Genomic DNA, 17,043 nt, shown 5'->3' with positions numbered 1-17,043 from the left:
GCAGCAGCGGATACTAAGAAACCAGTTAGTCTCACCTCAACTTTAATATCATTTTCCAGTTCAGCATCTAGAAAATCCAGTGTTACTGGCTCCTGGGATTTAGGATTCTGAAGCAGAAGATATTAAATAATCAAATATTAGAGAGTGAGTACTGTAATGTTACACATAGGTCCATAGAAATCGTTCTAATCCCTTCATTTTGAAGTAAGCTACTTAACTGGGCTTACTTACCATTTATTTTTATCTCTTATAGCATGAAGAATTATGCCTTTATCAATTATTTTATTTCATTGGATGGAGAGGCTAATTAAGCAGGAGAAAATCCGATTATCCCTAACAACTAGTGGCTGTCCACAGTCTGTCAAGTGGGGGGTGTTGGGAAGCTGCTTCTGCTGCTGCTGTTCTGCCACAGTAAGGTGAGAAAATAAGTGTTTGGGGAAGCTTCAGAGATTAATTGTCCATTAGGCATCCTGACTCTGCAAAGGGAAAACTGGGAGAGCTTTCTAACTAACAATTAGCATGGGACAACTGTACTACTTTGCAATTTTGCCAAAAGCAACAGTGCAGACTTTCTGTTTTGAGGTGGGAATAGACTGTTTCAAGACTCAAAGAGACAGCCATTGTAACAAAGGATTTATTATAACAAAATACAATTTACTTTTATTGTGAGCACCTGGAAGCTTTGAATGCATTTCTCTTGATTGTATTCTCCATTTAAGAGATGGAAACCTACAACAGAAATTCTGTGACATGGCACCTTTAAGATGCAAGGAAGCTGTGATGCTCACTATCTACTGTGATGCTGACCTGCACAGACAAGCTAGAGGTATGTATCTTCCATGTTGTTCTGGTGCTGGGTCCAGTTTTGCTGAACTAGCTTCAGCAACCCAGAAGGCTCTGCTCCCTTCTCAGTTGCAGTTCCCATTTAATTGAACAGAGCTGTCTTCCACATAAACTGTCTGAAACCTGACTTTACTTTTTTTTTTTTTTTTTTTTTTTTTTTTAAGGAATTTTGGTTAACCCCCTTAGACTTTGTAGTGCTGCCAAATATAATTAACTAATCTTAAATACGGTGTAAAAACCCTCAATTATCATCACTCAGTTAATACATCCATTTAATGAAGGATCTTAAGAAGTAACTTAGAATCTATTATCTAATCATTTAAATATGCTAGTTTAAATGAGATTAAGAAAAAAAAAAGGTTTATTGCATTCTTTCTGATCGATAATACATGTATTTTTGTAATGGGATGCTTTGCATATGGAAAGACCTCAAAAGTTTGTTTGTTTGGTTGGTTGTTTTTTTTGTTTTGTTTTGTTTTGTTTTTCCCCTTTCTTTTTTTTCTTTTATTTTTCCTGCATTGGCACAGTTTTATATGTAACAAGTGTTGGTTCTTTTCTAGAAAATTGCAACATAGAACATATCACTGCAACGCAGAACATGTCTTTTGCTGATACTAGTATATCAGGACTTCTGTAACTTCTGACAATGAACCTTTTAGGGGATTTCAGTGATACAGCTATTGTATGTTAAGGGACATGCTGAAGTCCTTTCAGTCAAAATGATGTCTATATTCCTTTTATGCTAGAAAATGATAGAATTAGACAATATACTCTGGCAAAGATACATGACAAATGTACATGTGATTTCTATGAAAGCATGTTTCATTACAATTTATATATGTATTCCCAGTTCATACTGGAAGAAGGTTGTTCTGAATAACTGATAAAAGAGGCCTTTACATAATAATCTGAGGCTTAACACTAGTCTTTATTTTCAAGATTGCAATAAAGAATAGTTTTAGAAGATTGAACCTTAATGTTTTTAAGGTACAAATGAACATGATTCTGAGTAAATGAAATGATTCACTCTCTTAGCAAGTAAGACTTGAAGTCTTCTAATGGAAAAGTAAAGATATTTATTTACTGGAAAGATTTCTGAAAAAGATTCTGGCTATTTTTTTGCCTACTGATAACTTCAAAGTAATTTTAATGTTTCTTTTTACATAAGATAGAAAAAAAATAAAAATCTATTTTAATTCAATACATACTATATAGTTTTTTTCTAATGCATTTTCCCCCAACATTCTACACTCTCAATATAAATAGCAAAAGTGCTAAAATGTAAAAATAAATAAAAAATGCATTTTCTTACATGCAATGGATAATGAATAGCATGGTCAAACCCAAACAGCATGCATGAAGACATTGCCATGGCAGAAGTGGCATTTATGAAGTTCACATTCCATTCCAGCACACAAAGGAACAGAGAAGAAAAAAAATGGTAAAAAAAGAAAAAATAAATAAAAAATAAAAAGCCATCACATCAAATCAAGGTCAGTATTCATTTCAAATGATAACCTGGGCTAGCCATAGTTAAGGAGTCCGACAAAACTCAAGTAGATATTCACAAGTTTTCTTTGTTCTTTGAAAGACATGTTATTCACCACACATTCTTTATAAGTGATATTTAATAAGTTATCCAAGCATATATAGAGATACAATATGAGATGTGCTAAAGGCACAAAGAAATCTCTTAGAGATTACAATAGAAGATTCCTAGACCAGTGGGAAGGCTTTGTTTCCCCACAATGCTTCTTTTTTTTTTTTTTTTTTTTTCCCCCAGCCCCCTCCCTCCCTCCACCAGCCAAAGAATGTGTATTTACCAGCATTTGGGCTCCATAATTTTTTCTTCCTAGGTTGCCATTTTGTACTGTTTATTTTAAGCCATGAAGAAACAAACTTACTGATCAGTTTGCTCTTCTGTTTATCCAGTCATGCACACAAGATGACTAGAATAAGCACAGCACCACTACATTCCACAGCACAACTTAATAAAACAAAACAGAAGTAAATCACTAGCAATGAAGCATGCAAATGGAGAAAATGCAGTCCATTTTCAGCACGAAAAATAAAGGCAGAGTTCTATTACTTCAATGACAAATCAAGAAGGAAACGAAGAAAGACAGAACTGGTGCAGCAACATAATATATATATATACATATATATAAATGTTTGTTTTGAGGAGGTCAATATTCTCACAAATTCTATAGAAGGAATTCTATTTCTTGGTGTGAGGAATCTAGTTTGTGTTCATACTTGGGACCCTGATGAAGATTTTGGCTGTTAGGCTTTTAAATAAATAATGGTGAGAAAGCAGAAAAATCCTGGGCCCCAGAGGGAATCATAAGAACAGCTTCCAGCATGGGTGGATACCCAGTGCTTCTTCAGAGCTGCACACCCCTGAGCAGATGGTACAGCCAGGATAAGCCAGCCACAGCCACATTACACCACAACAAACTGAGGAACCAGCTGTGCTCTGAACATTAAGATGTTTTAAGATGTTAAGATGCTGCAGCACCTAAACAAAAAATCTAGTCTGGAGGTGGTCTTCTAGATGTGATATAAACACAGCCACTTGAGACTCAATGAATTGAACAAGATAAGAATTTTACACTGTGATTTTAATGGTACTGCTATGCAGGCTGCTTGATTTGCATTATATATTTCTGTATTTCTACTGCATCTAATTTTGTTATTTTGCCAGTAATATTTAAGTCTTTTTACTGAGATTTCATTAGATTTTTTCTGCTCAGGGATTTCATTACCTAAATTTTACTGAATTTCCTTTTCCGTCTGAGTTGATGGCAGTTAATCCTGTGGATCTGGATTTTCTAGTCTAAGAAATCTAATGCAAATAACAGGTAAAACATATGTCCTAGTCTGACCTCAGTTGGAAAAGCAAAAGCTAAATGGCTCAAATTCTTATGTGTTATATGCTGTACAATTAAACTTGGCAATAAAATCATTAAAATGATCTTCTCTTGACTTAGGGTTTATGCAAGCATTGCCAGCACAAGTAGTCTCTCTCTCATGCTCTTTTTTTTCTTCTACACATTCATTTCAAAATCTGAAGATAATTTTTTTGCAGCACGGTTCTAATTATCACCTATTAGTAAAACATCATAATTTAATGGAACACTCTTCACTACAGCCAATAACATATTTTTTATTATTTAAGCAAGGAAGGATGCAGGCTTCATGCTTTGGAAGCTGTTTGTCAAAGTAAACAGTTCTCTAATTAGATTTTTCCTAGTAAGCAGGACAGAAGCTTTCTAAGGTATTTCCAGGCCTACGCATTCTAGCGCACTAATCACCTCCATCCAAAGTTACCTGTACATGGGGTCTCCTTTTTCTCAATTTAACTTTTGGTATGCCCACACCAATTTGCTGAAGTAACAAAAAAGCAGTAATTTACTTTTTTACACTTAGTAAACAGACCACTTATAGAAGTGAAATCTTGCCTACAAATCTATATTCTCCAGTGCACATGTACTGGAGCCAGGGAGTAACCCTCATTCTGCTCAGGAGTTCTGAACTCAACATCAGAATTGCACATAGGTTTTGTCTAGAGAAACAAAAAACAGGAGTTTTAAACAATGTGAATTAAGTTTAAAGAGCTTTGCCTCCCACAGTTCTCTGCTACAATTAAATTGTGGAATAAGAGTTTCACCTTTTGTTTAATGTTCTATCTGCTCTTAAATCTATCTTCCTCTTACACTTTCAAAAATATAAACCATAGAACCAAATACGGGATCATATTAAAGCATGTTCCATTTTATAAATATCATTAGTTGGGTTTTCATCAGAACCATAACGAGAATGAAGAAAAAGATGCTAATATTTAAAAAACTATAAAAATACCAGAATTATCTATTATTTTCCAAATCTTATCTAATTAGAACTAATCTTGTTAACATATACTTAATGTAAACTAACCACTCAATCCAGTGGTTACATGTACTTGATGAGACGGGCACCTGTCCTTTCTCAGGACAACGGGAAAACACAGACACACAGAGTACATAGGCAGAAAACCAGAAAACTATTTGTTTAAATGTGCAATATAAAATTATAAATACATATATTTTATCTAGTTTAAAACAGTATTAAACTGAAAGGTTAAAAAATATTTCCAGTGTTATGCTCCAACATAGTTTTCATGCAGAGAACAAAACACAAGGGAAAGTTCTGAGGATTTTTTACCTGTTTTCAATCTGTCTTTCTAAAAACTTGTCTGTTGTAGAAACATATTTACAAGTTCAGAATTTCAAAGGCTTGTGTGTGTGTGTGTGTGTGTGTGTGTGTGTGAGAGAGAGAGAGAGAGATGCTACGGCAAGAAAATTTCCCAAAATATTGTGTTGAACCAGTTTTGATTTCAGATAACAGATTGTCAGAAGGAAAGGCATTCAGAAGAAGGTACTACTCAAAGCTTAATACACCCTCACCTCTTCAAAGGTAAAGACGTACTTATGTTTTAGCTTACATCTACTGAAAAATTGCTGCCAAAGAGGGTTAAGATGTTGTTAGTTAATACGTTAATGGCTACCAGGATGTTCAACTAAAATTAATATGACATGTTAAAGAAAGTCCATGAGTTCTAAATACATCTTTCTTTATAGTGTACCTTAGTTTTAAAACGTAGTTCTTGTATCAGTCTGTATAGCATGCACCACCCCAAACAAACTGGGAGTGAAAAAGTCTAGTCTGTGTAACTGTTAATAACAACAACAATAATAATGCATATGCTTAATATTACATTTAAACATTATTCTATCACATAAAACACATCACATCATATACCATTTTTTCAACATACTCAAAATCTATATTATTCTATGTAATTTTAATTAAAGAAAATCGAAACACCTACACAAAGAAACCATGACAGTTTCCTAGTAATCTTCTGCAGTCTGTCTAGGTCTAGCTGGAACAAACTGAACTTTTCATTCTCTTACAAAAGTTCTTTACTTGTTAGTATTACACTGTAGAATGAGGTGAACAGAGCCCATATTCATTAGTTTCTCACCAGATGATACCTAAAAGAAGAATGCTACATTTCTTCATTCCTTCTGTTAACAAAATTCTAGTTTTATTTAGAAAAGGCAAACCAGCTGCCATTATCTGAATTTCTATTAATCTCTATGGAAGGAAATGATGCAATTATTTCTCACAGAATAATTCACTAAGCATAATCATCAAATCAAAACTTCTATTTTTTTATCACATCATGAAAACAAAATGTGTATCTACAGAAATGTTGTTGTTTTCCTACACACTTGGCAAAAGATTTCACACATACTCATTATTTCAGAAAGTTAATTGACATATTCCTAATTCAAATTCCCTGAGCTTGAGAATTAAACGAATCACTAAAGTAAGTAAATGAATTCTTCATTTATTCTCTACCTTTGGAAGTTAAATATGGTAAAGTACTGAAAAAGGGGTCTGCTATCCTTTCAGTAGCTACAGTAGGACTTTCTAGAGAACAAACAAGAGAGGACAGTTGCTTTTCTTGCCTCTGTACTCAGAACTTGCAATTATCTTGCCCAGAGATTGTTCAGTCTAAATCTGAAGTTTTAATATTGACACATGAACTATGCAGGTATGTTCTTTGATGTCCAATACTTATAGTGATTCATCACTAATTCTATTTTTTTTTTTAATCTGTATACTATCAATACATTTCTATCTATCAACAATGGTTTTATTTGTCTTAGTTAATTCTGCTCTAACTTTTTTTCTTTTGTAGAATTATGTATTTGTGCACCGCGAACAATTAGAGGGACAAAACTGCCCAAAATTTCTTTCTCACAGAATTAAAGCATTTTTAAATATTCCACTAAACAGAAGATTTGTTGATGTGGAGCAATCCTTCTCTAAAACAGAGACTGAAGTTCTGATTTCTGAAAAACATTCAGCCATTCACCTTGAAGTATCTCACCAAAGCTAAGGAGGCAACTTCTACAAGGCGATACATGTAATTTATCAGCCCATACAGAATTAAGACTACTATTACTGGATAAGAAACTAGACTGAAATCTGGGTTTTAAAGCTTACTGAACTTTGAGGAAAATCACATTATAATTAGCTTTAGATAGATTTTATGTCTGAAAGACCTTTTGTAATTTGAATTAAAACTTAGCATTCTGGGAATTCTGATCCACCCCAACTTTGCAGCTCAGGCTTCATCTCTGGTAAACAGAAAGTAAGCAAAGAAACAAATATGAAAATACAAGTAAAAATAGTGTGTGCTCATCCCTGATTTTTGCAGCTTTGTAGGCATGAAATCTCAAACTTCTGAAATGAGAAAACATCAAATAATAAACATACACTAGTAAACTCCTTTGAGTTTGTTTCAATGGCATCTTGAACACAGTACAACTTTTTTGTAATATTACATCTGTCTCTAGCTGGTTTTTTGTTTGTTCTTCAGTTTTTCTTTGTTAACATATATATAATGAAATTCTTATTTCATATCTATATGTCTGTGTAAAATATACATTTTTTCTTATTTCTCTTATAACAAAATTCAACAAAAATCAGTGCTCAGCTTCTTGCTACCTAAGGGGATTTGGATGACATTATACACACACCATGGATTTCCTGGCACACCACAATGCAGAATTCTTTATTATTGTTCTCTGGTAATTTAGGCAGTTCTTATTGATTCACGTTACTTTTCACCATGTCCCTATATTACAGTGAATAAAATTAGAAAGTTTCTCATACCTTTGGTTGAAGATTTGGATGAAGTAGCACATACCCATTAGGATCAATTGCAAAGTAGTATCCATTTGGACAAAGCTGAAAGAAAGAAATGAAGTTTAGTGCAGTAATAAAGAGAGATTAACCACTAGCTTTATAGCAATATTTACATTGAGGAAAAGATATTGCTTCAGGCATCATGAATTATGTGAGATATTAATCTAGAGAATATTTTTCATTTTTTATTTTTAATGTTTACTATTTTAGAATCATAAACTTAACAGAATAATTTGTGCTAATCTGCAGTTCATGAGTCCCAATCCTGAAAGAAGTGTATTAAATCAGCTCACTACACAGCTGACCATTCCTATCAGGACCTATTGCTGAATTCTGTTCAACTTGCCTTTCATTATGAACCTCTCTGTTCCTTTCCTGCTTTTTCAGGCAATCTGCCCACAGACTGTACTGTGGCATGGGATTTTCCCATCCTAGATGGGAGACTCTCCATTTGTCTTTGGAAAATGCATTGCGTTCCTTTGTTTCCCCAGATGTTTTTCACAGTAATGGTTATTTTCTTAGAAATTCCCTAGCTAGATGTCTAAATACAGAAATCAATCATATTGAATAGTGTATAGACAGACATATAATTAAGAATTTTTCTACAAATAAATGTCCTCTAAAGATGATAAGTATTATTACTAGCTATAGTTAATTGTATACTTCGGACTCTGGCAAGAATCAAGCACTCATCTGAACAGTAACGCCTAAGGCTACAGAATAATAAATACTTGGAATATATCCCCTGGTGTAAAAGTTGGATTTACAGATGCATACACACAGAAGCCCAGATTTGGCTGGTCAGAAAAACTACAACAATAGAAAAGTGTATATGAAAAGAAGCCTGCTGGTATTTCAACTCACATCCATTCATTGCTATATGACTGATGAAAGAGCATGCAAAGTAATCATACATAAATCAAATATCAAGAAAAACCATCAACACAACCAACTCACCGTAAATCGAGGTGTCAGCTTTTTTATGTCTTCCAGAGAGACATCAACCCCCATTACTCCAAGAATCAGCTGATTCTGGCAAGATTCCAAAATGTTAGGTAATGTTTGACATATTTACAATACAGATTAACTGTGAGTCAGTTAATTTAAATTTTGCCTTCATATCTCATTGACAAAAGTACTTGAAGAGTTGCCTATTTACTATTGGGCCTATTTAAAATACTTTTAATGATAATCAATGTGATCAAAAATAGTGTTCATAATTTAGTACAGAGTATGGAAATTGTTACAGAAGATGATAATTTATGCATTCCTGGATGATCAAACAGTAAATGCAAGAAAACAAGCAAAACATACTGCTTGTCAAACTATTATGAGTTACTAGCACCCATATAGACCTACTAATATACTGTCAGGTTGGACAGCTGACCATTAAACTTATTAGACTGTAACAGCACCAGGAAAACTTAATAGTTAGATTTTAATCTGTACCCACAGTGCTATTTTCTATCATCATTACAACTAATTAACTTAAAGTCTGCATCATTGCCTTTTACCCTGAGTTGTCACAGCTTCACAGATTTGTTATACATTTATCTGGGCTTCCCTTCCTGGCAAGGCCTAAAAAATGTCACTTTCTACTTCCCATCTCCTGAGCACTTAGCTCATTCTCACTGCCACCAGGTCATAGAGATAAAACAAAGAATGTCATACCCTGAAACTCCGAACTACAAAACGATCTGAACTTCCTCGTTCCCAAGATGTTAACAGGGAACTAGAGCTGAGCTATTATTTCTGACATTAAAGACAATTAAATTGTAGAACACTCTATGGCAATGCACATTTTTTCAAATAATTTAGCATTAAATTTAATTGTTTGATTGCTTGCTTGCTTTAAATAACTGCTTACTATTTTTCCGTTTTGTTCTTTTGTTAGATTGAAGACAGGCAGAGTTCCTGTTATCACAAGGCCCAGCTCCTAAGAAATAAACACATACAGAAGGAATGAAAAGACTTTTCAGTTTAATAACAAATATTCACAGAATCATAGAATCACAGAATTGCAGGGCTGGGAAAGGAACTAGAAATCATTGAGTCCAATCCTGTAGTGCAGGGGAAGCTAATGTAAGACTCTGCACTTGCTCTCGTTGAATCTCATCATGTTCCACTCTGCCAAACTTCCTAGTCTGTTCTGGTCATATTGAACTGTATTCTTAAATTTGAATATTCCATAGAGCAGAGAATAACTATAATACATTAGAAAAAATCCTGGGATTATTGTAGTTAAATGTTAGATTAGACTATTAAGAAGAAAAAAGAAAGAAAGGAAAGAAAGGAAAGAAATGAAAGTAACGAAAGAAACGAAAGAAAGGAAATAAAGTAAAGGTGAAGAAAAAGCTGTAGAGGAGGTTGCTTAAGATAAAGATCCATTGTTACAAGTCAATTCTAATTGTTGCTAACATGAAGACTTGAGAAAAAACCTGGGACTGGACTAGGTATACGCATACCCTCTTCCATGATGAGAAAGTTCACAGATTTCAACATTCACCTCTGATAGTTTAGCATGGGTTCGTCTCCAACTAATAAATACTATTACTAAAATGCCCTACTTTTTATAAATATATATATATGCACACACACAAATATACCTATGATTATATACTAAAATATGACAAATATATTCTACAGTTCTGTGATATACTTGCTTACAAACATGCTCCCAAAGCACACTCATGGAGGAAACTTGAAGGAAAGACTGAATTAACCCAATGAAAACACACAGCAACATGAGAGAAGTTTGCAGATACCACTCTTCATTAAGCAGATCTCTTTTCCTAGTTACAAATTTAGCTTCGGCTTTACAACAGGATATGTACAGAAAATAAGAACTTTCGTCACAACATCCTTTATATTTCCAGTAAGTACCTCAACAGTAACCCAGAAAACATGGTTAATGAACTTCAGGTCATTGAAATTCCAAAGAAAAACGGGTTCCTCTGTGTGTCATGCTAAGTTCTATGATGTACTGATAAAAGTTTACAATAATGCTGACCGACAGGAGGAAGTGGATTTTGACATAAAATTATTGACCATGTGACCTTAAATAGATACATGGTTCCAGATGACTATTTAACAGTATTTTTTGTCTAGATAGAGTTACTCAGAAGAAAGTTATCTAAAGACACAGATTAGATTGCTGCTAATAATACTTCACTGTTTGTAGCTCTCTGAATATGTTTGTTTTACAAGATTTGTTATAAGTTCAACAGTAAAGAAAGTATTTCATAAAACTCTTTGTTTATTTCCCAATTATATACGCTGTCCAACTAAAGAAATCATTGCTTTGAGCAAGCAATTACAATTATGATCATCTGAAGATTCAAGTTCAAAATTTGTACAAATACCCAGTAAAATTGAGACAGGTTTCATTCTCCCTTGAGTCACTGGGAAAAAAACAAAACAAAACAAAACAAAGAAACAAAGAAAACAAAACAAAAAACCTCTACGCCTGTAATATAACTGATGATCTCTACTGCAGAACAAGTATAACAGTGGAAAACTGTTTGATTTTTCTGGCTTTTGTTAATTTGTGGATGTTGATGACTTCCACTCTGTGTGTAGAATTGCTTTTCTCTGTTAAAGTTGAGAACAAGTAATGAAAACACCAGATACAAGTGAAAACCAGCATGTTGGCATAAGCTGTTCAGAAAGTTGCTCTATTGAACAGTTCAAATGCTGGAAATGCAAGAATACTATGTTTGGAATTATAATAATAATTAAAAAGAAAAAAAAAAAAAAAAAAAAAAGTTCTTAGGACTGTGGAGAATGAATCCCTGTACTAACTGATATCCTATGCCTATGTTCTGAAGAGACCAAGAATTTTACTTTAATAAATAACTGTCATACCAGAGCATCCAGATAGACGTTTGTCCATTGGACCTGTTTGGCTTTCTCGCCAGCTAACACCATTGGCCTTCCCAAAACGTCCAGATATTCCTGACAAAAAGAGTAATAATCTTTTCAGAAAGCAATTATTAGACCCACATCCAGAAACAGCGTAAGAAAACAAATAAGAAAATATAAGCAACTGAGAAAAAAATAAAATAATAAAAATTGATAAGTGAAAAAAAGTCAACATTCACCACTAATACAGGTATTTTATTTACATATTTATTTATAATTTTACTACCCAACATTTCAGTCTTTAGACTGCAGTATGGACTGCCAAGACTACTCCTATATTTCCATGACAGTTGCTCTATCACAGTTGGACCATATAAATGTACAACTACTCCTCTCTTTTCATGAAGTGAGAATTACAGTTATATCTATTAAAAAATTAGGTGTTTATGTTAATGAAATTATGGGCAGATCACAGATTCTTCAATACAGAAGAGACAGTGGAGGATGAGTGGTAATCATTATGTGAGGTCCAACAGCAAGAACTTGTATAACTCCTACTGAAACTAAACTTTCAGAATTTTAAACTTGCCTTCCTTTAGTTCTGCATTGCAGATAAAAGCTGGTGATCTTAAGAGTTGTAAAATTCCTGGTCTGAGTTGGGAATGGTTGCCATCAAACTTGTTTTACTCTTCAACTTTTCCAGTCTGTCTTAAAATATTAGGGATATTTCTTGCCAGACACTATCTGGAAGAATTTAATGGCATCAAAGAACTCTTACTCAAGCCAAAAAAAAAAATAAAAAAAAATGCCATGGCTGGTCTCAGAAGGACAAATAACTGCTATGATATTTCTTTACTTTTCTGGACATCTGAATAAATGAACTTTTAGACAACAGAAATATATATATATTTATATATATATAAATCTATCCATCTACACTGTCAGTCTGGATCATGTAATTCCAGGATCCTGTGCTCTTAATTATATGCACTCATGTCTTCTAAATTGTCCTTGAATTTTGGAGAGGAAAAGCTGTCTGTCCCAGACTGGTTAGACCAACTCAGGAACCTCTCAAATAAGTGGGATTATACCAGGCCACTGTTTCTGCTCAGTTGAGTTCAGAGATTTCATAAGATTTATGCCCTTACACAGACCCATTGCCTTATCCATGCAATGCAAACCTGTCCAGAAAAGTTATAAAAAAATTCTAGTTTTAAAGAACTTTATACCTCATGTTCAAAGAGGAGCCACTAAAAGGCAAGGAGGAAAACAGCCCAGAATAAAGTTATTGTCTGAAAAGTGTTACAGGATGCAGATTATTTCAAACTTGATGTTGTGTGCATGTGGCCTGCCAGTTTTAGAGGATGCTAGCATGACTAGCATGCATACAACTCACTGTGGGCTAGTTGACCAGGTTAACTGAGATCATATTGTAATTTGGCTTACTGTAACTATACAGAAGGAAAAAAATAAATGAGAAAATTCTATCAGAATAATATGTCATATGTAAATTAAAAAGTAAACTTTTTCTCTGTTCTTAATGTACTCTATGTTAGAAAATAGTTTAGAACAGAAATTACCCTGCTTCTTTGTGTTACAACTGTATCTGCATTTTGCAAACATGCTTACCTGGGTGTTTATTCTTATGGCTCCAATGGATGGAATTTCATAATAATAACCTAAAATTGGGAACAGAAAAAACACTGTCTTAATATAAAACAGTTCTAGCTTCTTCATCTTAAGGCATTCAATTTTACTCATAATTTATAATCAAAACTTTATAGAAAGTACTGTGTATGAATGAAACACTTTTTTTTTGTCAATGCCACAGCAACACACTGACACACATGCCATATAGGCCAACCAAGTTACTCTTCAGCAGCAAGACTGTATTATGCATTTCATTCGTCTGTTGTTTTTAAAACTATGATAATGTACTGTATTTGTATTCTTGTACTCCCAGTTACTCTGAAGTGCCAGCATATTTAATGGGGGTTTAAAAGCTCTGTGATAGCAATGGGATTATATGTTGAATGCACTCATATAAGAATACAAGAATAGCTATAGTCTGTTGAAGTTCACAGGATAAGAAGGCAATCTGGGAAGAACAAAAAACTGTATCCAGCATTTCTTCTAAACTGAACATCAGATACATCCTTTTTCATTATTGATATTATCTCTTTTTTGCCTGAGTTAAAAATATTGCCCATATTCATTAATAAGACTGAACAGAAAGGGACATAGAACTCCCGATCCAAGTTCCAGTTTCAGACCACACAAATAAATCAAATCAGAGAGAAGGAGAGCAGAACAAGAGAGGTAAGAGTAATGAAACTCACCTAATTTGTTATAAGTAATGTGTGACTTGATAACAAATCAAAGGCTTTAATTAAGAAAAAAGTTAAAGAAAAATTTTCTTCTTTTTGGGATGTGCAAAATAAAGAATTCTATCAATTTTGGAAAGATGAGTGTGATCATTTTCCTTTGATTATAAAATGACATGAGATTATTGTGTAAGTGAGCTGGTCTGAATTTATTTTAAAAGAATGGAATTTAAATGAACATAGTATACAGAGATACAAAGACAATACTTAAAAAATGTATTCAAAAATAAAATGCTGATTTTCTGTAAATATCTAACAATGCAATCTATGGAATGTCTTGCATAATTTAAGTCAGCATTCTGAGAGATTTGTGAGGCTATCATGCATGTGTTGTTCAGGTAGGTTATGGATTCTTCTCTATCATTACTATTTCTGTGTCTGTATCTTTGTCTTACCTTATTTTAAAAAAAATTCTCTCTTGCAATGTACATGTACAAAATGTACAAAACCATGACACTCTGTATAGTTTTTGTCTCCTTCCCTACTGATATGGTGTCTGAGACTTTCTTCTCACGCTCATTATGAATGCATGTTTCCACACTTTTTTTCATGCAAAAAATTGAGGAGGAAGGTTTTTACTTCCTTACATTCATTCTTTTCATTTTTTTTTTCCCATATGAAAAAAATCATACATTTAGCATGCACTTAGAAACTAAGAAATCACAGAAACAGTAATTATGATATTTTTGGGGGGAGGTGGGAGGATTAATGCAAGTCATCTGGTCTCTTCTACATTTTGGAGAAAAAAAAAAAAAAAAAAAAGAAAGAAATTCAATCAGCCATCCAACTGAACAAAAGATCATTTTGTCCAAGGTCCTTAATATAAAACAGCTTTGACTAATTTTCTTATCTGTCATCAGTTCCATGTTTTCATAGATGGGTATTACAACAAGAACACTGAAAATTTAACCATAATATCTTATTATTATTATAACAAATACTGCAATAATACTTTTCTTACAACAGTGTATTATATAATAACAAATAAACACAAAACTTATTATTTATCCAAAGATATTTACACATTTCATCAGCTTATTTCTAACATTAAAAATAGAAGAAACCTGCAAGTTAGGCTGAAAAAAAAAAAAAAAAAAAAAAAAAAAAAGAACAACCAAAAAAAACCCACAAAAAGAAGTAATTTTTAAAGAATGTTAAAGAAACTAATCTATCAAAGAACAGTTTCAAAGACATAGTACCTTTGTTTTCACAGGCCATCCACTGTATAGGTCCTTTGTCGTAATTATGTTGACCAACAGAAAATGTGAACACACGTACCTAAGCATATTAAAAACAAAACAAAACAAAATAGACATAAAAATTAACTAAAAACTATTACTTAGCTGTGACATTCAAGTTAATGACACTTGGATTTATTTATTTATTTCTAATATATTTGAAGCGAAAAATAAATCTCTGAACTTCCAAGCTGATATCAATACCATAGAGTAACTGGCATTATATTTCTATTTACCTATTCTATTTTGTCCCAACAAGTAGGACTCATCAAGAATTTTCTTTCATACATCTTTCATACTTTAAAGTTCTAAAGCATTTGATTTTTATTTTTTTTTTTTTAATATTTCTAGTCTGCTTATTTTAACACTTCAGTTTTTTATTAAATTAGTTGCCATTATCTTCTATCATACTGATAGGACAAACAAAAATAAATAATAATAAATTAACAAAATAAGATTGATAAATTAAAACACAGTATGTTTGTATGTAGATTAAAAATCCTACAAGATGCAGAGAAAAGCTATATATACTATGTTTCAGTTTATTCTGAATATTCAGTTTATTTCATAATATTCTGCTCAGAAGCTGAACTTTTCTGAAAAAGGTGGAAAAAATATTTTCCCAGCAGTTTCAATAAGCTGATAACTATTTTTATGCCCCTCTGAAGGATTATCCTACAACCACACAGTCTTTCCTTTTCATGCTTATCTTCATGGACCTTTAACTTTACCACTTCACTTTACAAAACACAGATCATAACATGAAAACAAAATATGAATTACTTTCCATGCGATTGAGTAATAAAGTGCTGTTTTCTTTAAATACATTAAATATGACACTTCTTGCAAAGAAGACTCCTTGCAAACTACTTTCTGATTGATGTTATTAGGTGGTATTCATTCAATTTTTCTTCACTTTTTAAAATATGTGCTACATATACTTTTATTTGTCAAATAATCAACAGAAATTGTGTGACACAGTTAGAGTCAATGTATTAACCAGGAGCTACAGGAATAACTCCAAATCATCAGTCAACAGGTATAAATTGGTGAAATTTTATTACTCACAACCCCTATACGGAAAAAGGGCAAACCAAGCTTTGCGCTAGATGTCATTTTAATTAGGAATATGTTTTGATCTGCTCTGTCTGTACAAACCCTTTGTTTCTGCTTCTGGTAGAATTAAAGGAGCTACTTATGCATGATTTTTTTTTTTTGAAAATACAGAAAAATATTGAAGTTTTAATAAAACTACCCTGTTTAAGGTCATTCCTCAGTAACAACTCAAACCAGTTGCAGTTTTAGTTATACAGACAGGTATGTGAATGATTATGTGCCTGATGCTGAATTTTGTTCTCATAGTTCATAAGGACATAAACAGATGAAAAATACCTTCAATTACCTTGAAAATATCAGTATTGCTAGTAGGAACATAACTTTGGTATGTCTGCATCTCATTTACCTGTTTTATTATGTATCACGTTGTAAAATAGTGTTTCATTTGCCATCACTTGTTTGTTCCCATTGATCTTAACTTTTTTTTACAAAGTGCCAGCTTTTTTTTTACAAAGTGCAAGCATCCTTCTAAGGGGTCTTTCTGTTTCTATTTAATTACCATCTATTTTTTCCAAGTTAAATATCATGTTGTTTTATACTCACATCTCTCAGCTCACTGCCCATCTATGACACTTCTGGTTTTTGGAGGACTCACAACTCTTTTCCCAGTTTAGTGTTAAATGAGCAATTAAGATTAAATTACTCTTAAAAAATTATAGTGAAACAAGAAAAAACTTGCTAAAGACCACTTGTTAGATAGTTGAGTGATCTGATGTCCCTTTTGGATTAAAAGCAACTAATTAAGTATGAAAGAGTTATGTGGGTTTGCGTGTGTGTGTGTATAAAACACGAGTCAATTAGACTGGACTGTCTAGCATTTGATCTCAAATATAAAATTA

The 17,043-nt window shown here is 32.9% G+C and overlaps 1 protein-coding gene across 3 annotated transcripts in view; it reads right to left on the bottom strand.

Annotated features, from left to right (window-relative positions):
- CACNA2D1 (calcium voltage-gated channel auxiliary subunit alpha2delta 1) overlaps positions 1 to 17,043 on the bottom strand; it is a 335,419-nt gene that overhangs the window by 34,828 nt on the left and 283,548 nt on the right. The window contains exons 13-20 of one of the 3 annotated variants that reach the window (XM_072326871.1): positions 15,050 to 15,128; positions 13,096 to 13,145; positions 11,470 to 11,559; positions 9,473 to 9,541; positions 8,563 to 8,637; positions 7,573 to 7,647; positions 4,174 to 4,230; positions 36 to 92 (exon numbers count right to left, since the gene is read on the bottom strand). In XM_072326871.1, coding sequence (XP_072182972.1) covers positions 36 to 92; positions 4,174 to 4,230; positions 7,573 to 7,647; positions 8,563 to 8,637; positions 9,473 to 9,541; positions 11,470 to 11,559; positions 13,096 to 13,145; positions 15,050 to 15,128 — 552 coding nt within the window. Of the gene's footprint in view, positions 1 to 35; positions 108 to 4,173; positions 4,231 to 5,346; positions 5,556 to 7,572; positions 7,648 to 8,562; positions 8,638 to 9,472; positions 9,542 to 11,469; positions 11,560 to 13,095; positions 13,146 to 15,049; positions 15,129 to 17,043 lie in introns of those variants that run through there. The other 2 variants (XM_072326869.1, XM_072326870.1) reach the window with 2 other exon arrangements.

Source organism: Excalfactoria chinensis, chromosome 1 (assembly GCF_039878825.1).
Source record: "Excalfactoria chinensis isolate bCotChi1 chromosome 1, bCotChi1.hap2, whole genome shotgun sequence".
Taxonomy (NCBI): Eukaryota; Metazoa; Chordata; class Aves; order Galliformes; family Phasianidae; genus Excalfactoria; species Excalfactoria chinensis.
Note: the sequence above shows the minus strand (reverse complement) of the source record. Positions and strands in the feature narration are given on the sequence as shown.